At 43.5% G+C, this 22820-nt stretch overlaps 1 protein-coding gene across 1 annotated transcript in view; it reads right to left on the reverse strand.

The window, feature by feature from the left end:
* grm7 (glutamate metabotropic receptor 7) overlaps positions 1-19366 on the reverse strand; it is a 205661-nt gene extending 186295 nt beyond the window's left edge. The window contains exon 1 of the mRNA XM_029501966.1: positions 18967-19366. Within this exon, the coding sequence (XP_029357826.1) occupies positions 18967-19293 (327 nt within the window). The 5' untranslated portion in view covers positions 19294-19366. The remainder of the gene's footprint in view (positions 1-18966) is intronic.
* Between the last annotated feature and the right edge of the window lie 3454 nt (positions 19367-22820).

Raw genomic sequence — 22820 nt, forward strand, 5'->3', positions numbered from 1 at the left:
ATCTGTTTATTTTGGTTTGTCTGGGCTGGTGTGAGAGCTGTCAATCAAAATCTGGTACATACCATTGATCCATCGTGAAAGGAGGCTCTCAGCCCACTTCAGACTGATTCCTCTGCGGTCTTAAAACAAACGGATTGACTCTGGAATTGGATGACAGCAGACGTGATCTTTAGAGAGTAATGGAAAAGTTAACCATGTCTTTGTTGTGTTGGTTCTTTTGGACCACATGGGCAGTTTTGTTTTTTTTTTGTTTTTTTTTTAAGAGTTTGTTCTAACTATTTCTTTCTGTCCCTCGTCTTTCTCTCACATGGCTAACATTCATACAGTCACTCCTCTCCTCATTTCCTGAAGAGCCATTGCGCTTTTTGTCTGTGTGCACAATTGGAAACATACAGTACACAACACAGACACACGCACACAGCCGCCGTGTCACATGGCTGGTGTGAAACGGCAGCAAATGAACCGTGCATTAGCATTAACGTGCCCGGGAAATTTAGGGCACGGTCTTACTCTTGGATGCCTAATCAGGAACGCATTGTTCTCCCCCATTCATTTAGCAGGCATTAATGTACAATGCCGTTTTTTGGCCCGTTGATTAGAGAGAGTCACACTTATTGTTAGTCAATTAACATGTTAGGTGGTTTGGAGCTCAGGTGGGCCTCGGCGAGACGGCGCTCAAATGGAAGGAAAAGCGATGTCAAACAAATTGATTGCACTTACTTCATTAAATTTCTGATTTAATGAGTTTATAATCAAACCATTTTCCTCCAAGTTAATTTGATTTGAGCCAAGCCTGCTAGCGCCCTGCTAGACTGCCTGCGTTCGTGGGGAAAAAAATAAAATAAAATAAAAAAAAAACCTTGAGCCAGATTTTTATGAAGCCAGTAATTTGTAGTGACTTGGGATATTGTTTTTGTGTTGTTCGGTCTAAACGTTGCCTGAAGACAATCATAGCCATTTGGAAGGTGATGGCAAAACGCTGCACACGTCTGTTTTGGAAAGATTGTATATTCAGACTGCAGGCAAATCGGAGTTTCTGAAACCTGGTCAACGTTATTATCGGAGAGTGTTTCGGGCGGGTCTGTAGGCATAATAATTCAATTGTGTCGTTTGATGGCTATGCAGACAGACACACAACGACCTACTGTGTTCTAAACTCAACAGCGAACAAGACGACTGCATTGAAGTCCGCAACCGCAAAGAAATCTGGCTCAGACTCTACTTTTTATTTTTTACCTTACTGGCCCATTTCAGACGCTAAGCTGTTGTATTAACCTTTTTTTATTTTTATTTTTTTTTTTAAATGCAAATAATGCTCTTTGACATGCTCTTTATTGCTAGTTCCCTCTTTTTGTCCAATCGTGCCAATGTTGAGCAGATATGTTTGAAAAATTGGCAAATGGCTGCGACATGATAACTTTATTTACACTGCAACATTTTGAGAGCTTAAAAAACAATAAAATATTAACCTAATAAAAGGATACAGAATAAAAATTAGATTTTTAAATTATTTGCGATTTAAAATTTACAATTAAAATTAGCAAAAGACTAAAATTTGGTTGCTTTTAATTAAATACTTGGCTTCCTTAACACAGTCCTCATTGAGGAAATAACAATGCAGAAAGCATATGACGGGTGTTGATGCACCAATACTGATTATTTTGTCACACGATGAGATCATAACTATCCTGAGAGAGACTGTCGTTGATTTAAATCTAAATTGTTTTTGGTCGGTACCAGAAAAGCAGAGTCAGTTTGAAGTCTGACATCCTTGTCAGGCTCATCCGTATGAAGATAAATTAAATAAAGCTATCGGAGGGATTGATGATTCAGGTGCCCCAGATCGTTTTCATTTTAAGAATAAATGTTAATAACAGTGGCGCTGTCTGTCTGCGCTGTCGTAGATGTCTCCACAGGTAGTTTATCTAATCTACAGTCTTACAGTCACGTCATGTATATTACAGCGAAACATCTGACCGCTCCTTTTACTGTCACTTCAGATCGGAGCAGTAAATAAATTTGTCATATATCTTGCAGTTTGCGCCCTCATTTTTCCTGAGATGCCTCGAAGTAATTACATAACAATAACAAAAAACCTCTGATGGAGGAGTGAGGGATCGGGGACACAGGTTTACCAGATTGCAAAAGGATCTAAAAATTTACTGGGCCTTAAAAAAAAAAAAAAAAAAAAGAAGTATATATAAATACATATATAAATAAATTAATGTTGGAAGCTGATAAGGAGCATCAAGCTTTGTATCTTTCTTTTTTTTTTTTTATAGTTTTTAAAAACTATACATGATGTCAAACCTTCAGAAAGAGGTCAATAAAGATACTCAAAGAAACTATGAATGATGGTAATGTCCATCATGTTTGGGCATTTATTCATGCCACTACAAGAGTAGCACAATAACCATGGAAGTGATGATGGATGTGTTGTGTTATATTTTATTAATGGGCTATTTCAAATTTATTCATTGGCAGTTACACAACGTTTTAATGGAGTCGAGGTCGATCAATTTAAAGGCGTCGTTTTTATGGTGACCACCTGTAAATGTTCGTCGAGTCGAGGCGGCAGGAATGTGTGAAATGAAGAAACTTGGAAAGCTCAGCCGACCAAAAACACTGGTATTATCCTCTAATGTCATTCTCCTCCAATTTAGCTGCACTGCACAGCTCCTCGCTGATTGCTGACAGCCCCAATCCAAAGCACATTATGGTCCCATACATTCATTCCATTTCAGCATAAATCCCCGTCCATGAAATGGCCTTTTTGCAAAATGCTTCATAAATAATGTAACCAGCAATCATGTCATATGGAGAAACCCAAAGTCACTTCCTGCCTAGTTTCTGTTGCAGAAACTTCTGTAACTCTGTGCCATCCGTCATTCACAGTTCTTCCTTTGCTGCAGTTCACTCTGCACATTCTGAGACAAGTCATCTGCACCACGGGACTCGCTCTTTAAAACTGGAGCTGGAGCTTTTAAAGTAAAGTCAAATAGGTTTTACAGACCGTGAACTAACCACAGGTGTCCAACTTTCCTGCTGCCGTTACAGACAGTAAACTCACCATCAGTGGTCAGTCGTCCCAATGTTATCACAGATATTGAACTGAAACGTACCACTGCTAAGTCAGACATTGAACTAACCACCAATATATGACCGTCCCACAGATCATCCACTATCCCACAGTATATTCAGACAGGGAACTAACCACATACTCTCGACTCGTCTCCTCGGTCAATATTTGCAGGCACTTCATCTGCAGTAGTCTTTAGGATTATGGGAAATGGTGTTTAAGTCTTTTTCAGTCATCTTCACCGTCTTCATCTGAACTAATGGAATGAAACGCACAACAGAGTGATGAGTGAGACTCCGGCTGGAACAGAGGATTTTAAATTAATGCTTCTTCCTTCTGTATCAAAACCTGAAGGCGCTACATCAGAAAAAAATCTGTTAAAAAGTCAGCGTGTGACATTTCCACCCACCTGAATGTAAATTATGAAATGAAGCCCTGGAAGAAATGACTTTTTGGTTTAAAGAAGTAAAAATAAATATTAAATACAGATGTAAGCAATAATTTTCCCTGTCAACCTCTTTTGAAATGAGCATGCTTTTGGCTCAAGATTGATGAATGTCAAAGTGAGATCGGCGTCGGTCAGCGGGGACACTGTATTGCTATCGATCGCAGTTTGAGCGGGAAAGTGGCAGGCGCGTTTACGTACGTACACGCATGTTGAAGGAAGAAAGTGTGAAGAACGAAAGAGAGCGGTGCCTCATTCATGACTGTCATAATGCGTCATCAGCTAGTACTTGGAGAATTGAGATGATTGAGAGGAAGGCTGTAACCATTTCTGGCAGATTCCCTCTGCAGTGGGATTCTCGCCACGGCACCAAGGAGGAAGATGAAGGCCTGACAGGCTGACAAGCGGTCCCAGCACGCCGGTTTATGACTTTAATGAGCGGGAAGAGAAGGGAGACCAGACGGTGCGGGGTTATGTGAAGTTTGTGTGAAGTTTGTTTGAGGGAAAAGAGAAAAGATGGCGGGAGCAGACAGAGGTGGAGGATGTGTTTTTGTGTGGGTGAAGAAATAAGAAGCGGAAGGAGGACAGAGACCAGAGAAATTCAGATGTTGTGGTATTTTCTTTTTTCTAAGTGTGTGTGTGTGTGTGTGTGTGTGTGAGTGACAGAGAGACAGGAAATAAATCACAAAAGTCTGAAATGAAATAAAACTGAACTTTACACAGGAAAACCCTTAAAGCGAGAAAATTGGATTTGAGCTGTTCTGGACTTGATCCTGATTGGGTGATGCAGTCTGTCACTCACATGGTAGCCACACCCTCTCAATCCATCCCCGACTTTATAGTGTACTTTCCTCACAATGGGACCATCATTATAAAATGCAAACAAGCTGCTTTCCTAAAAGGGAAGTGCAAAACATGTATGAATGTTTTTCTTTTCCCCGGTTCGCTCAGGGAACAGAGAATAGATGTTATAAATAATAACATATATTTTAAGAGCTTATGTTATTAAAAAGGTGGAAGGAAACGGTCGTCATCCCAAGATGGGACATTGAACTTGTCGATAAAAAGGTCGAGAGGTGTGGAGACTGATGGAGGTGTGTACTGCCTCTCAAACAGACAAGCGTCAGCGGGAAAGACTGCTGGACTGATTCACTGAAGCCATTTTTGCCTTCTTCATGGTGTTCCCACAGCTGCAGAACTGACCCGCCGTCGTTCTGATGGCTCCCGGTCAATGCAGGAACACGAATCGGTGAAGTAAACACCCAGTTGGCCTGACAAAGGCAGACCGGGTCCCGCTGAGTCACCGCTTGGAGATGATCTGTGGGTTCATTGCACCTTTTAACAGCTGAGGGGTGAATAATGTCCCCAAAAACCGCAAACAGCTCCCCTCCAGCAGTGCAGCTGTGATTCAGCGGGCACCCAGAGAGAATACTGGGACCACTTTGGTGGCCGAATCTGCATGTAAGACAAAGAACAAAGCATAAAAGGGCACCACAGAAGCCATTGTCGGAGTCCCCGACAGATCTGCGGCGTAACAATCTGGGACGAGGCCCCGGCTTCGTGGTCTAATTAATGATTTCATTAGTCAGTACATTGGTGTTTGAAGCGCGGATTTCTTTTTGGTCTCATTCTCTCATTAAACAACAATGTCATTGTGCTTTCGCCCTTTTACTCTCCACATCCGGCCTTCACTGCGGTGTGTTTACGCGGTGGCTGTCCGCCATTACGGTCCAGTGAGAAACGTCTCCTGTGCCATCGGATTAGTGGGAAGGATTGGATAACGTTTTATAGAGGACGTATTAATGGGCTGCTCTTTCATGTTTACCCAAAATGACTGATTCCCACTTGGCATTTGATAACATTATCTAATATTGCACTCTTTCCCACCCAGATTACTGGAGCCGTGAATCTGACGACTAACAATCTATACCTGCAACATGAAAGAAATATAGAAGGCCGTTGCTGTATATGAATACAACATCCTCATTCTCCAAATGTTCAATGTTCAGTCTTTATTTTATTTTTTTAAAGCTCTTAAACTTATGTTGAGGCTGACAGCTGCAGGATCATCGTCACCGTGTCCCATCTGTGCTTCTCCTGAGCGCCTGAACTGACAGCTGCACTTGCAAAGCGTAATCTTTGGCTTCTGACCGCGGCGATGCTGGGTCTTAGTGCGGTGGTTGCCTCCAGGCGCCAGGACCGATGACTGATGTGGGACATTTCTGCACCAGCTGGAACAAACCTGACAGGCGGTGTTTTTGCCGACATGGGGCGACCTCGGGTCACGGCTTTCTTATGAATATGAGGTATTCGCACAGCCTGCAGTTATCTTCACAGACCAACCGTCGTCTCCTAATCTACAAACTAATTGTCCTACATTTTGCGAATACTGGAAATAGAATAAATATGCTTTTGAAATATGCATGCATTGACCTTTTCTGTTTCAGTGGTGTTATCTCCAACAAGTACTCAGATTAGACTATTATCTTTTGATTTATTGGTGATATAATTTAAAGCATTGCACTCATAATGCCTGGTGTTTTGCGGCTCTATCGCGGCCGTCGACCTCAGCGACAGGAGGGAAGCTGCTGAGCAGACATATCATTTTGCTGTAAGAGAACGGCAAAATAAACCTGGATCTAAAAGACCATAATAACACCGTGTCTACGGAGGTTAATTTCATGCTGAAAACTATTCATTGTCTCCTCAAACGCAATCATGCCACGAAGGACGACATCAACATGCTCTCGCTGTAATTACGTGGCGGGCTTTGTCTGCCTCCCGTCATAATTTTTCCACATCATATCACCTTTGTGAGAGTCTCACAACCACCTGTTGTCACCGCACAAAGACACACAAACACACAGCTGCTCTTGAGTTTGTGAACGCTCTCACTGTTTTGAATGATTATCATTTTTTTATTTTTTTTATTTATTTATTTTTTTAAATGGGAGAAGGAGGCATGTAACATCTGTATGCGGGTGTAGTGGATGTAGAGACGGCAGCGACAGCTGAGGAGAAGCGACGAGCAGATTGAGAGTGGGAGGAGGTGGAAGCACTCCCGTGAGTTAAAACAGGAGCAAAGAGCTGAGTTATTGCTTATGCATGTTGGGGAATTCACCGCCGGTTGTGCGGTTTGGAAAAATAATCAAAGGTCAGACTGGAATTGTTTCACCGACTAAATGATTTGGAGTGATGGTCGGTTAACAGATATCAGTCTGTGCAGAGAAAGGACACGTAGTTTTGTCACTGACTGAATGAGACATGCTCATTTAATCCATGTTTCACGATGCACCTGGTTCAAATATGTGAAAGCTGAGGTCACAGTTTGTCCTCTTTCCACATCTGTTTCAGAGACTCAGATCGCCTGTGGGCGACCACGTGTTCCCCAAGTCGGGCTGTTTCGCTGCTCCGGAGCTTGAGAAAGGTGAGTTTCCCAGCCAGCTCCCACCAACGGAACAGGCAGCGATAAGCTGCTCTTCCTCTGGCGCCGGCGGCGTCAGGGTCTCTTTTAAGCGGCAGACAACGGAGGGAAGCTCCTGCGTCCAGGAAACGAAAGAGGGAACTTGAAGGAATCAGAAACCTCACAAACTATTGCCTAGATTCCGTCTCATGCTATAGACGCTACTTCATCGTGAAGTCTATTAGAACTGCATTGGCTCAGCATCGCTTGATTGATTGATTGGAAAACTCCAGCGTTTACACGAGTACGCCGCATGATGGCACGTTCCCGTTTGTCACCGTGTCATTCCCTTCATTCAGCTTTGGTGACAGCTACAGGTGGAGCCCACGGCATCACGCGTCATCTGCTTAGGTGGAAGTCTGCGAAGAACGGGAGCGGCGCGGCCTGTGGCCCTGCCCCCACCGTTTTCTGTCTGTGGCCGAGAATCATTTTAAAAACATAAAGCACCACAATAAATACTGCAGCGACTTTTTAACTGCTGTAAATTGGCAGGAGAATTGGCGCCGTATTTTCTTCGCCGTGCCAAAAAGAAGGAGCTTGTGAGGAAAAAAAAAAAAAAGGCTTCCAGAAATCCTCCAGAGTCGCCCAGCATGGTTATCGCTCAGATTAATGTGTGGACTTGTTTGTACTTCACGTTCGGCTACACAGAGATGCCAGCTGGCTTCGGCTGGGGTGTCAATCAAGTTCACACAGTAAATAACATTCTGCTGTTCACATTAGCTGATAAAGGTTGATGGTTTTCACAGCATGCCTTCAACGGAGAGCGGGAAAATCTTCACAAACGCTCTACAGCGGATGTTTGACCATCTTTGCGTTACTTTAATTTGAAAACACAGAAAACGACTGCAGCTTTGAGCCCTTTTCCATGCAGCGGATGAACACATGTCTCCAGTGATGGGCTTGACTACGCCACAAATTACATCCGACTTCCCCGAACTTGTCCAAACTCACTGGAGGCTTCATTACGCCCACGAGACGGCGGTTGTAGTTTTTTGGTGAAGAACCGCTGACGACAGAAAAACAGGCCAACGTAGCAAGAAGTGTGACCACATAATGTCCCTGTCACAGACTCCTATGGTGTGAGAAAGTCAGTAACCAGCTTCTTCTCTAAATGTTTTATTAGCAGAATCTAATGTCATGCAAGGTGGGGGAGTGGTGCCGAGAGTAGCCCGGCTCAGGAATTATTTTTAGTTGCTGTGCCTTATTTATTTAACACCTGAGAATCAGGAGTGTTGAGTGTGCAAGCACGTCAGAACAGAAAACAGATCCAGATCCAAGACGCAGCAACAAATCAGCTGAGGAAGGAGAATGGGAAATAAAGATCAGCAAATACCATCTCTGTCTGCAGATTTGAGACTGACGTGGAGAAGACAATATGTTGCACATAAAATAAAAACCTATGAAGTATGAGCGACAGCGTGATCAGGACTGCAGCAGCTGAGTGACTAAAACTGAACCTTCCTGACAAAAACTGCCAACTGCTGGCTCTTTTTAACCAGGAAATCTGAGGATGGAGAAAGAGCCACATAATTGGAAAAAGGCCAGGGGCCCTCACAGTGCCCTGACGCTGTTTGTATTTGGCCCCCAGTGGTAGATTTCAAATACACAAGGCAACTTTGATTAAAAAAAAATAAAGAAGTTTTCGCTGTTGAATGTCGGTTTAGCTGAAGTATGAGCTCTCTCTCAGATAAACTTATTTACTCACTCTGTGATAGCTACAACCAAACCAAAGGCGACATCTGCTTGTTTAGAAACTGATCCTCGCCTCCATCTGAGGTTTTCATGCAAACACGGAGGTGAGGTCTCAGATGAATAACGCCAACAGATGAACCGGTGTGACTCTCCGTCCCTCAAGTGGCCACCGGACTCTGGCACAGCAGCTTTTCACCGAGTTTCTGCACCTGGGGGTGGTCAGCCAAAATTACATGCAGCACTGCTAGGCTTCCTGGAAGAAGAGCTTAAGCGGAAGCTCTGAATAAGCGATAAAATAAACAGCACCTGAAAAATAGATTTTATTTTTTCCTCATCAAGAGTACAACAAAGAATAAAATGTTCTTACTGCTCAGCAACAAAGATCAGTCGGATCACTTAAACAGGATTGAAGCACTTTTTCAACAAACCCAAAGCAATTCCTCCTGCAGCAGTGTCAGCTAACGAGATAAAAATATAATGGCTTGTCAAACCGCAATATAAAAAGGGCCATGTCGTCATTTTAATGGCTTTCTAGTAACTTTTTAATACTACGGGAAGGTTCTGCTCACCACATCAGCATAGTAGACTCCATGACGTTATCCATACATTTGTGATAAGGTATTGTGGAGCCCCCACCCTCAGTTATGTCAGAACTACAAGTGTTGTAATAAAAAAAAAATAAATAAAAAAAAAAGGAAAAGGTTTGTATCCATCTATATGTTAAAGCCAAACTTTAGTGCTCCTTAGATGAACTGCAGTTTTTGGCTTCACTGTTCAGCCTCTGCGGTTCCAGCTTTGTCGTCTCATACGCCTTATTGTCCCCACTTTACCACAGCACGTATCAGAAAAAACAATAAAAACAAAGGCGTTATAAAATGGTCCGGACCTAGAGTCTGCGTGTGCATGATGGTTGTTTGGCATTACTGTCCGTGCCTCTTCACAATCTGTTCATACGGGCGGTTTGTGTACGAAACTCTTTGAGTTTGTTGTGCTGTGAAATCTGACTAGGATCAGATCATTTAAGGAAAAAAGTTTACTCTAAAAACTCTGCATATGTTCACTATAACTACAGTTACAGCAGCCAACCCCGGCCTTGTAATCTAAACTAATTCAACAATCTCTGCTTTGGCAGAAAACGGGCTATTTAGATTTTACACCTTTTATTTTTGTGTGTGTTGCATTTGGTGGTAATTTAGTGAATTGAGGGAATTTGACTCGTGGATAAATCTGACATTTTAGCTTATGCAGCAAAAGTGGGAGCTACACGAGTACAAATAGGATTGATGAGGCTTGGTGTGAAACGATTTTAGGAAAAGGTGCCTGCTGAGGTTTGTTCCAAACATGCTGTCTGTGGATTTATGAAGCAGGTCTGAACTAGGAGTCAAAGACCTCTGTGTTGAGTTCAGGTGCACGTTCACCACCTGAAGAAACAGGCAGGTTGGAGTCGGTTCTGTGACAAATAAAGATGTCTTCGACGAGCTACAGGCTTCATATTTTGCTTAACTATCTTGCTCCAAGGAAAATGGAAAAAGCCTTTACAGCTGTAGATGCTCAGTTTTTGTGTCCTTTGCGTTTGCGGCAGTAATGTGGAGGAAATAAATCTGATTTCTAACTGGCCAAGTAATCGCTGAACCTTTAACCGCCACATTTTCCATCACTGCCTTGAAAAAAAAAATGTTTTTCAGATGTAGTAGAGGGTTAGGGTTAGGGTTAGTTGATCGTGGAGGAAATCATCCCCAATGTCGAGTCATTGTGTTGGAAGAGTAAAAGACGGGACCCAGCGGCCTGTCCTGCGGTGACAGTTAATTTGCTCAATTTCAGCCAGGGAACAAAAAAAACACTCAGAAGCAGTGACTTAAAATAAATCCGAGTTGGAACCTGCACCGGTGTAAAATCAGTATTAACAGGCTGGATGGAGGCTTTTTCATCTAAACTAACAAAGGAAACAGTAGTCTGAGGAGAGTCCGCACCCACGGGAGCTTTACTGCCGGTAATAGATGGGCAGTTGTGCGGCTGCAGGCCTGACAAAGTCCAACATGTCTATTCTTTTCGACTTATCGAGGACAGCGGGGGGAAAAAAAAAAAAAAAAAAAAAGAGAGGCTTTTCAAGAAGCTGCGGCAGGCTGAGAAGCGACTCAACGACGACCCAAAACAAGGGGAGAGGCGGCTGAGAGTGCAGGCTTCCTCTCCTGGGTGCTGGATTAATACAATGTGAGGGCTGCTGCTTTGTTCAGTGAGGACTGAGGGCCATAATGACGAGAGGGAGGGAATAAAAACTGAAAAACCCGAGAGGGATTTGTCTCTCTGCTACTTCTGCTTCCTAAAAAAAAAAAAAAAAAAGTTTCTGTGGGGTTATCTGAGGGAAATTTCGAAGTTTGAACAACATTTCCAACACCACGGAGAATGTAATTTAACGCCTGCTTCACATTCATACAGACCAAAGCATCGATATAATTAAACACGTTAATAAAATGGAAACAATCCTTAATGCGGGCCGATTTCTGTCAAGAATGTGTCGGTGAGCAGACGCAGAACCAGGTTGAAGGTGAAAAAAATAAATATTTTTAATGAAAAACTAGAAAAAAAAAAACATGAAAATGTCTCAGAGGCTGCGGACATGGATTAGGGAACAAATGACAAGGAGGAAATGACAAAGGCAGACGACGAGGATCTGACAAAGACTGGAACGAAAACATGACTTAAATACACAGTGACTAAACGAGACACAGGTGAACCACATTAGGGAGACACGACTTTCAAAATAAAACAGGACGTGAACAACACAAACAGAGAACTCAATCCCTGACAATTCTAACCTGTGATAACTGATAACTCATCACTTTTGCACTTGAATTTATGAGCAAACTGCTTCTTATTTCCACACCCATAATCCTGACAGCTATAATCTGCTATAATCTCATCACATATTGTGTCTGTGATAAAACGGGCGATTTATCAGCATTTCACTGCAGATTGATTTAAGTTATTTTGTATCTTGGTGAAGTACGCAGAAGGTGCTTACGAATGAGTTTTCAGGGGTCTGTATCCAAATTGTAATTGTAAAAAAAAAGTGTGTATGATAGTAAAATCCCTTAGTTCTGGCTCAGTTTTCTCCAGCAGCTCCTGAGGGAAACATCCAGCTCTTTATCTGCTAAATGCTCATTTCATTCACCTCTAAACTAAAGCCTGGCCTCCTGCGGCTCAGTGCATTCGTAAAAATCCTCACAATCCCACTGCAGGACGTCTCCTAATATTCACGGCCGCGTAAAGAAGTGTTTCCTCACCAGCATTACAACCCCAGGCAGCCACTTCCTTCAGTAAGTTTGGTGCTTTTAAGACGCTCTAACATCTACTTCCCCTTTTCCTACCATTTTTTTTTTTTTTTTTTTTTTTTTTTTTTTTACACCGTGATTGCAAAAAAAAAAAAAAAAACCCACTTTGCCACTTATCATGAAAGGAGCAGTTGGGTTGTGATGTTGGATGACGCATGATTCATTCCAGCTCTGCAGCGTCTTCATTAACAAAACACTGATGTGTGGAATTATTATATTTGTGTGCTGCTTTTAATACAGAATGCTGCCTCGTTCATAAGCGGTGGTTGACTTTCCGTGGGCAAGTCATTCATATTCATTAACTGCAGTTCTTTCTTTTTTTTTTTTTTTGAGTAAGGTAAAGGGACAATTCTGCCTTCAGGCTACAGGCAACAAAGTTCACAGATGAAACGGCCTCTCTCGTGGTGTTTTTTGGGGCAAAATTGTTCTGACTTGCATCGCAACCTCAAATATGTAACTGATTGCTACCCTTCTGATGCTGGTTTTATCTCCTGCCAGCACAGCAGCTCCACTCCCACCTCAAGGTGTTTGGAAAGGGGGCACGTGCAACCAGCGCGGCCGTCGCTTTAACGAGTTAGCACTCTTGTTGTGGCAGAAAAGCGAGAGTTATGCCCAAAAGTGCCCCAAAAATAAAGAATCCAGTCTTGTCTCACAGGCTGTGTTGTGCTTTTGATGCTGTGTGACAAAGAGCGTCAAGTTTGAACGTCGAACGACGTCACAGCTTTTCGATCGAGATGACCTTGATATTCACGCCATTTCTTTTTTTTTTTTTTTTAAATGATGTCAATGTCATAATGTCAAAAACTCTTGTTTTCCTCTTTTACGGTTATTTATTGCGTTCAGAGCGACACGAGCCGATGCCGCTGCTTTTTGCTCTCTTGCGGCCTTTTTGTGTTTCATTCATTTATCTCACATTTTCACAGTGCCACACTGACTTCCCCCGTTCACTTTGTCACAGTTTAATGGCTTCCTCAGTGTCTGATGCGCCTGACCCGGTGCACAGAGACCAGGAGCGCCGAGAGGACACCCACACGGACTCTGAAAACCACCTCCAGGGATTCACCCCGGGGACCTTTCTGTTGTGAGGTGATTTAGGGTGAGTCATTATGCGCTAACTGTCTGCTAAGTTTCAGCCACCTGAGACTTTTTATTATGATTTTCTCAATATGTATGTAAATATACCCACCAGCCACATAATCTGCGTTACGTAAACAATGTTTGACCCGGGTCTGATTTTCAGCACTTTTTTAAGCAGAGGAAAAAAAGCGTTTTCGGCTCGACACCGAACAGATGAGGTGGCTGTCCTGCCTGCAGGAGCAGCCGCGCCGACTAAAAGGATTTGTTTCGGTTTCAATGGAGGATCTTCTTGTCATGCAGTTTAAATACTCATCTTCTGATGCCTGCTAAACCTACCGGGAGGAAAAACTCTCGCTAGAAAAGCTGCCCCCTCCCTCCTCCGTCAGTTTTATTAAAGGAGAGACTTCCAGTGGGACACAGTGGACATTATATTCCAATTTACACGAATTAGCATAAAAAGTTCATTTTGGGTTCCCCCTTTCCTTCTTTTTGTTTACTTCCCTTCACATCCGAAGAGTCAGTCTCAGCCATTTTATAATCAGCTATTAAAACACATCATAGCAAATAAACAGCTTCATTCTTCTTTTTCTCAATTATTCATCTGACGACGTTTGTTTCCAACTCTAGCCGCAGTGTTGGGCATCGTGCGAATGGCACAGATAAGCACAGATAATGAATCCGAAGACTTTTCAGGCAAGACATTGTGTTTGATACAAAAAAAAAAAAAGTTTTTGTACAGGTGTTCCAAAAGAACAGACAAACATCCGGCCACAGGAGGAAAAAGGCTGGACCGCTCGCCACAAACTAGCAGAGGATTCTGGGAATGAAATATCAGGGAAGGAGGGACGGGAATGGAAACGCCTACATTTCCAACAGCCTCTCACACGTCGCTGAAAAGTTTTTACTCTCTCATTAGCTTATTTTTCCGGACGGGTCGATGTAGACGGATATCGTTGAAGCGTAGTGGAAGCACTTTCCCACGATCGTCGTTCTTCCTCAGTGGAGTCTCGTGGAATGAGATTTTACACCAATTACTAGACTTTATGAGAGTAATGGTTCATTCGCTGCACCCCCTTTGTCGGAAACACCTGCACGTCCCAACTGTTCTAGTTTTAGAAATACTGCTTTTATTTTGTAATGGGAACTATTTATAGGTTCTGGATCTCAGTTGGACCAGAAAGACCCAAACCCTCAACCTTTTTTTTTTTTTTTTTTTAAATTAATTAATTAATTTATTTATTTATTTTTTGCTTTTAGCACTGCACACGTCAGGGGATCTATCCATAGGGAACATTTTTAGATTTCAGATATTTGATTCACTAAATCAGGAGATTAGTCAAGTGAGGGCTGGGGACTCCCAGGAGGAGGTTCATTATAATCCCAGCCATCAGTCACAACAACAGGATGACCGTTTTGGTGCTGGATCTGGTGCGGAAAACGGTGAGCGTGGTCTCATGTATTTATGTATTTTAAGGTTTCCTTGCCCCGAGGCGCAATATACGGCAGATGCTGGTGGACAATCATACAAATGGTGTGTTTTAATCATCAAATAGTGACGACTGCAAGACAGAGAAGTGTTTTATTAGATCCACGCAGTGTGAAAAAGGGACGCACGCACAGAAACTCAAGACGAAAGAGCAGAAATACTGCCTGTTATTGTTCATGGTTTCACTGAGCTCATCCTGCGTGACCTGACCAAGAAAGGATGGAGACGTTTCATGACTCATTCACTCCACAGCCAACATTTATACGAATAAATAATGATGTTTACGGAGACAACTTCATAAGCGTCAAGGATCAAAGCAGCAAATCCTCACATGAGCAACAGGAAGATGCAAATATCCGTCGTTATCTTAAATAACAAGCCAAACATCAATATAGACTCCAACAAACAGCACTAAGTTTTGCACTCAATTACTCTCAAAACTTGTGCACTTCACGCAAATTAGATGAACTCCAACATCTGTAGTTTTAGAAAATGGCCACTTAGTACTACGGAGCAATTAATGTTTCTACCACTGTGTCTGCTTCTAATCTTCTACCAAATGTATCAGTCAGTAAAAGAAAACGCTGCTGGATTTTTCTGCACTCTTTTAATGCAACCACCATATAATAAAAAAAACAAAACAAAACATAATTGTCTTCTAATGTTCGAGCAGCAAACGCAGTCACATTCTTCTTTCCTGGTGAAAAAAAAAAAAGAAATCTACACGTGTTTTTCCTCTTATTACGAGCACCAGTGCCCCATTATCAACATTAATGCTGTCACATACGGTGGAGTCGGAATACACTGTATGTACCTAATGAGCTGTAGCTTACATCCCGCCCATTAACTCCCATTACCACCTCCAGAAAACATATCCAATCGTGATTTATCTTTAAAAATAAAAGCAAAAGCACACGCACGCACCCACCCACCAGTCTAATGAGCTGGCTCATACGTGGAGGGTGTTTGGAAGCCATACCTATCCTCTAGATTAAAAAGACCTGTAGTCATTAAATGCTGCCGTGACCGTGTTGACACAGTTTTCTTTTTTATTATTATTTTTTTATTTTATTTATTTTTTTTTTTTTAACAGGAGAGGGATGGTGAGCAGTTCCATTTTGCTCTCACGCTCACTACAATTTATGGCTAACTCAGGAGGTCCGCTCCATTATGTGCAGTGACGGGGGGGGAGTTTAATGACCCTGTAGCTCCCCCCCCGGTGTGCACCTGCGCCGGGTCGCCTCCGTGTTATGGCCTAATGAAACACGCCCAGTGAGAGAGGGAGAGGAAGGAAAAAAAAAAACATGGTGAACACGAAGAGAAGCAGGAAGTTAGCTCACGTCTGGTTTAAATTTCTTAATTAATGTGCAGATTATTTTCTCTCTTTTTTATAATTTCGCAGAGTGCTTTAAATGCTTGTATAAAGTTTTGGTTTATAATCAGCACCGCCTCAAAACACCTGATCGGTTTCTCTTTTCCCGCATAGAGCCTCACCCCGCCCTACCATAACATTATGACCACTGACTGGTGACATGTATATCGGTGGTTATTAAGTTCAAGGTGTTGGCTCGGCTTGAAACTTCCCAGAGCTCCCTTCCATCTATGAGCCGAGCTGGACAAACCAGCCCAGATCCACGGAGGCCACGTAATGTTTTGGCCGCTCGGTGCTGCGACTCGGAGACTCAGGTCATTGTGATAGCGGCCATCGATTTTTATAAAAAAAAATTAAAAATTATCGATTTCTAAACGTCCAACAAAACGTGACAACTGTTTACTGCACAATGGTTTAAAATTAACTTCTACTTTTGTCAGCTCTGATAAGTCTTCCATTTATAACTCCATGAGACATTTTTGGCCACGTGAATTGTAGCATGAAAAGTTTTCTGACAACGAGAGGACTGGAAGAAGGATTTCCTCACTCGAGTCTGATTTTCATACAGGTACGCACTTTTACAGTTGCATGTACTGTGAAAAACCTTTTTCTAGCTCTGACTTGGCCTAGGAGCCGTCGAGGGGGGAAGTGAGGGGAATCCAGAGAGCGGAGCCTTAATGTGTTTGTTGTTTGCCTGCGACGCCAACTAGGCCATTTATGAACATCAGGGGTGTAATGAAGTGAGAACAGCTGTGGAACAGATGACTTTTCTATCACAGGGGAAAATAATTACCCCTCCCATTTTATTCCACTCTGTGTTGCATTTCTGGAAAAGAGAAAGCAGCTTTGGCTTCCTGGGTTTCCGGCGGCTTCCTTTCACCTTTCACCCCTCTGTGCAACTTCTGTTGCCATTTTCAAAAGTTTGGGAAACACACCGCTGCTCCGATGTCCCCTTCTGGTGATTTTTGAGGTCTAGAAAAGTCGAACAGTTGCTTTACACCCAAACTCCAGGTTGGCACACGTCACATCAAAATATTTAGAAGTATATCTTTTAAATGCCATCTTCTTTCCTCAACCTAGTAGCATTGTTGCCGTGCCAGACACATCAACTCAAAGTTGGAGGACGTGGTGAAAACTCAGCGAGCTTTGTGGATAAATTATCCTGTAAATCAATTAATTCTTCATACTTGTGAAGAACTCTTTAGTTATAAATACCAAGTGGCCAGTGTGCTCTGAAAATGAAATTCAATTCTGTTCATCTCTGTTTGACTCAAGGTCATGGTTTACCCAGAAAAAGTCAGAGCCTTGGCACTGTGCTGTAAGAACCTTAGGACAGTAGAAAGCCTTCCAGCCTCCAGTGTGAAAGAGCCTTTCAGTGGCTGTTATTAAAAACATCCACAGCTTAGCCGCCATTAAATCCTGGAGCTTCCTGGACATTAACTTCTTTTCAAAAATCAGCTTTCCACTGGTGAGAGTTAGGCGGGCCTGAAAGCCAAAGCTCTGCAAAGCTTACAAAAGTTTCTAAGCTGTGGATGAGAAATCAAAAAAAAAAAAGTATTTTAAACAGTCTACAAAATGAAGGGAGGCGGTCTGAATTTCATTTGATTGTTGGGGGGGGGTCGTGATTTCAGAGTTAGAGCAATCATGTCAGGGCATCTCAAGCACCAGATGATACAGAAGATTTGGAAGAATTACGTAAATATGAGACATCAGGAGTAAATCAACCCCTCATCTCGAGGCTATGAAGAGGAGCTTGTGTCGTGAATCCAATAATTTGGGGGCTCAACATTGCTGTGTTTCTCTGCAACGAACAATATAAAATGGAACTAGCATTGTTAAATCGTGGCACTGTATGTTAATTGCTAACAAATAAAGTGATTCTTTAATGTTGCTGGAGCCGTTTAACGTAACAGAAAGATGAGAAAGAGTCAGAGCTTTACAGAGAGGGACTGACGTGACTGTTTCAGGTCGAAGTAATTCTCATTACGGGTCCGATTCAGAGCTTTGGGGGCTTTAAGCTGAATAAAAGGAACCAAAAAAAAAAAGATTCAACAAGAGTCTCTCTCTCTCTCTTCTCTTTATGTCTCACACTCACTTTACCAACTGTGTGACTTTCTGTCCTCCACACAATTTGGCCACGGATGGCTCTTCTCCTCACTCTGTCCTCACTGTCACCCCGATTTAATCCAATCTTCATCCTCAAGAAAGTCCAGCTCAGCCAAAATAATGAAAATTATGCACAGCAACACCGTTTGTATTTACTTAGATAAGTCTTTTGCAGATTAAAAAAAAAAAAAAAAAAAAGTTGTTAAATACAAGCAACAAAACCAGACCGAGACCACACTAGCTTGAAATGAATGCAAAAACACTGGCCAAAATGCAACAAGACAATATTCACAAGTCCATACAAAAAAAAAAAACAAACAAACAAACAAAAAAAAAAGATTAAAGCACAACCAATGGCAAGTTTCAACACATTAAGTGGGATGGAGCTCTACTGCTAATACGAACCAGGACTGAAGAAAGATGTGAAACCAACAACACCCAAAGAGCAAGTCTGACTGGCCATCAGTGAGAGGATGACAACTGTCAAGGTGCATCTCACACACACACACACACACACACACACACACACAATAACAGCACTGACCCTTTCAGCAGAAACGTGTGATTTGCAGTTGTTGGAATTGTGGTGCACTCCTGCCGGATTCATGACAGCCAGCATGCCTGCTGCGCCAACTTGACCCAACCTCACAATCACACAACTGTGAGAGGGTCCTCCACAAAAACCACCTGCCAGGCAACACGATGGTGTGTGTGTGTGTGTGTGTGTGTGTGTGTGTGTGTGGTGCCACTGTATGCAGACTGTATCTGATGCTGACTCCACTGAACCCCCTGCATGTGAAATGTGGAGTTGCATAAGACGGCGTGGAGGCGCACGTCTCTGTGTCTGCTGCCCCCCCCCTCCCCCCTCCCCCCTCCCCCACGGAGACAGAGACACCGTCCGGGTCCCTGCCTACCTGGAAGAGGCGCAGTATGTTGGCCACCATGATGGACACCGAGCTGGCCGACGCGCCGATGACCCCGACAACTTTCTCGGGCTTGACGAACACCGGCGGCTCCCCGTTGGTGCACCTCACGTCCGACGTGTCCTTCTGGATGAGCGCCTGCACGAAAGTCAGCGACTGCTCCAGCGCGTATGTGTCCCGGGAGCAGGTGTCCAGGATCCGGGCGCCCAGAGTCACGTTGGGCAGCAGCTCCTCGTCGCCGTTGATCTGATCCAGGGCGTACATCATCGCCTCCAGCCGGTGGATGCCGTTTTCCTTCTTGATGTCCCCGCACGGCATCCCCGGGACCCCCCTGGCGTGCACCGGGAAGAGCCCCCCCAGCGTCACGTCGCCTTCCACCCGGATCGAGTGCGGCGCGTAAATCTCCTGAGAGCCGGCCAGGTCCAGGAAGGCTTGAACCATCCACAACACCCGGAAAGGAAAGCACGTTTTGAGTGGGGGGAGGCTGTTGGACTGCCTGCCCATGATTCCGCTCCGTCTCCCTCCCCAGGAACAGTTGAATCAAAGCAGCTCCGCCACGGAGGAGGAGGAGGAGGAGGAGGAGGCGGAAAATGTAGAACCGCTGCAAGCTGCGAGGCACTTTAGGATAGTTTTCCAGATCCAGCAGCCGAGTTCATCCCCGTCCTCAGCCGAAAGCAGAGGCAGGTGTCGGGCTCTCACGCCCCTGTAGATCCCGTGTGGATTTCTTATTTTTATTTTTTTCCTGCGCGCACGCACAAACATACAAACCAACCTCGGCGCCTGATTCACCAACGCGTTTTCCCTCGTAAGTGTGCGCAGAGCTGCTGCTGCTGCTGCCGCCGCCGCCGCCGCACGCAGCCACGATCGCTTGTTGCTTTAGCTCCCATTCCAGGATTATTATTTTTTTTATTATTTCTTTATTTTTATTACCCTCCAAATAAATAAAAAAAAATAGATTAACGAAAAAAAAAAAAAAGAAAAAAAAAAAAAAGACGACGGCGTCAGTCGCTGTTCATAAAAATACAAATAAAAATAAAAAAGAAGAAGAAGCAGCTCTCCGGTGAACTCCTGCAGGTTTCTCCCGGTATTCCGTCTGTTGGAGAAGTGAATAACCCAGCCCACGTTCGGCACTGATGTCACACTTCGGAAATAAATAATGAATCAATGTGAACAACACCTGCGGATAAATAACCCAAACTGGGGTTTAATAGTTTCCTCGAACCTGGGGAATGAATGAATGAATAAATAAATAAATAAATAAATAAAACAAAAATGAAAATAACTGGGGGGGGGGGGGGGGGGGATAAGACGGAAGGAAAAATGCGCTGCGGCGGCGCACCGGCTGAATAACTGCGCTCCGCTCAAAAGCAGCCGAGATGTCTGTGACAGGCTCCTCACCAGCAGCAGCACCAGCAGCAGCAGCAGCACCAAACCCCCCCTCAGCTTCACCCTCCCTCCCTCTCTCTCTCTCCCTCCAGCAGAACCGGTCCACAGTCACCTGTCTGGGGTAGAGACGTTGCGTGAAGGGAAAACGCGTAAAATCCAACTCCCCCCCTCCCCGCGCTGGAAACAGTCGTGTAGTTCTCCGGTGCTCGACGCTCCTCAAAAGTGTCCGACTAGACCAGGAGCCAGAGCGAGATCCCCCGGTCTCCTCAGAGAGCTGGAGGAGCACACCTCCCTCCCTCCTCTCTCTCTCTCTCTCTCACCCACCAGCTCTCTATCTCATTGACTCCACAGGCGCGCAATCCACCCACACCCGTTAATAATCAGTCCAACAGTGTGGACAGAACAAACACTACACCCTTTTTATTGATACCTTCTATTGTTATTATGGATGACTGAATATGTGCATTATGAATAAAAAAAAAGGGAGGAAGAGTTCAGTTTGTGTCTCTGGGAATTCATAACTCAGCATCGTTTTATCAATCTCATATCTTTTTTTTTTTTTTTTTTTATGTTTATGAACGTGATTTTGACCCACGACTGCTGGCGCCACCAGCTGGAGGGGCACTAAAGAGGAGGGAGAAATAACTGCTGCAGGTCCAGAACACCTTAATCTTCTAGAAACATCACCCCTCCCTGTTCATCATGCGTTTTTCTTCCTCTTCCACAGAAACACAGACAGGATATGGGGGTGTTTGAACTGTCTGGATGTGGATGTTTTCACCTGAGCCCCCCCCCCCCAAAAAAAAAAAAACAAAAAAAAAACCTGAGCTCAAGTTTGACGCTCTCAGTTTCGTCAGACTGGCAGGCTGGCTTTGGGCTGCAGGTGAACACACCTGAGCACCGGCCCTGTTGGCCTGGTCGGACCGGTTCATGCTGAGGTCACTAAAGGTCGGTCTAAAAAAGCCTTCTCGGACTGAAAGTCTAGTCACACCGCTGCTCAGGACAGAGACGACGAAGACCGAAAGACTGAAACGGCGATGCAGCGAGGCCCCAGCTGAACCTGATGAGACCTGAATAATCAGCCTCTGTTCTTCGTCATCGTATCTTGAATGTGGCTAACGAGCGTAGATGATGGGGGCAGACGAGTTCAGATCCTCCGCCGTATGATTTGTAGACTTGATTAAACCAGCAGCAGCTGTAGTAGAAGTCTTCTGAGTTCAATGTGATCGAGGCTTTATTGCAAATAAAAAAAAAAAAAAACAACAAAACAAAGCAACAAAAGTCGGTCCTGTCCTGGGAGCAGATAAACTGCCTGAGTTGTACGTTTGTTTGTTTTTTTTTTAATACCATCTCTCTCACCATTATGCCGTTTAACTGGCCCATGTTTTGGTTACTTGATGCTCCTCAGTTTTTAATTAGAAAGTTGGATATCTGCTGCTTCCCATAAACCCCCTCTGTGCTCCGCAGGGTTGGAAGCCAAAGCAAACCGCAGACAAGGAACTGTACCAGCAACATACACCGCTCTGTCCCAGCCTTCCTCTGACACGAGAGACAAACGTTTCAAAGTTGAACATCCATCCTTCCACCGCTTTTCCATTTCCGGGTTGCAGGGTTATTTAAAAAAATAAAAAAAATAAAATAATTAGCTCTTCCTATCCAGTCACATAAGCTATATCCTCCACCTCCTCACACTCTCAGCCAGAACTCTGTTGTAACATACTTCAGCCCGTTTCATCCTTTATTGTGCTTCTCCCAAGTCAAGGTTGTGACACGAGGAGTTTAATCAAGCCTTTTCAAAGCTTGATAATTATATATTGAGGACTACAAGGGAACAGATATCATTGATAACCATTAATTCAGCAGTCTTAATGGAGTTGGGCGGAATGTGAGGATGATTAAAAGACCCATGTTATAATTAAAGCAACGTCCATGTCAATGTCTTTTTGAAGGTGCAGTGTCAGATCTGTAGACAGGCAGCACACAGCCTGCATTCAGAAACCGACTTCAAATGAGTCATCAGGACTTCTGCAACTTTGTGATGTCACACAAAAACAGTCACAACCAGCAACCTACACACACCATCGAAGCAGGAAGGCTCGGAGCCTCTTCTGATTGGCTGACCGGCCTGTTATCAGAAGAGTTACAGGATAAAAACTGAGCAGGGGGATGTAAAAAAAGTGTAAAGATATAGGGCCTTTAAAAAAAGAAATAATTCTATAAATAAAAATTATTATTTATCGATAATTGTATTTATCTAACCTCATGTTTAAATTCTATTGCTTTTCTTTTTATGAACTGCACTTTTAGATTTATTTAAACTCTAAAGAGCTGTAATGGGTCTGAGGTACCGCAATCTCCGCTTCACGTCTAAAATATTCTGGTTCTGCTTCACACGAGGTACAAATGACCTTTGACCTAATTTGGAACTTTGTTTTAAAGTAAAACAAATCATTCTGAAA

Source organism: Echeneis naucrates, chromosome 5 (assembly GCF_900963305.1).
Source record: "Echeneis naucrates chromosome 5, fEcheNa1.1, whole genome shotgun sequence".
NCBI lineage: Eukaryota > Metazoa > Chordata > Actinopteri > Carangiformes > Echeneidae > Echeneis > Echeneis naucrates.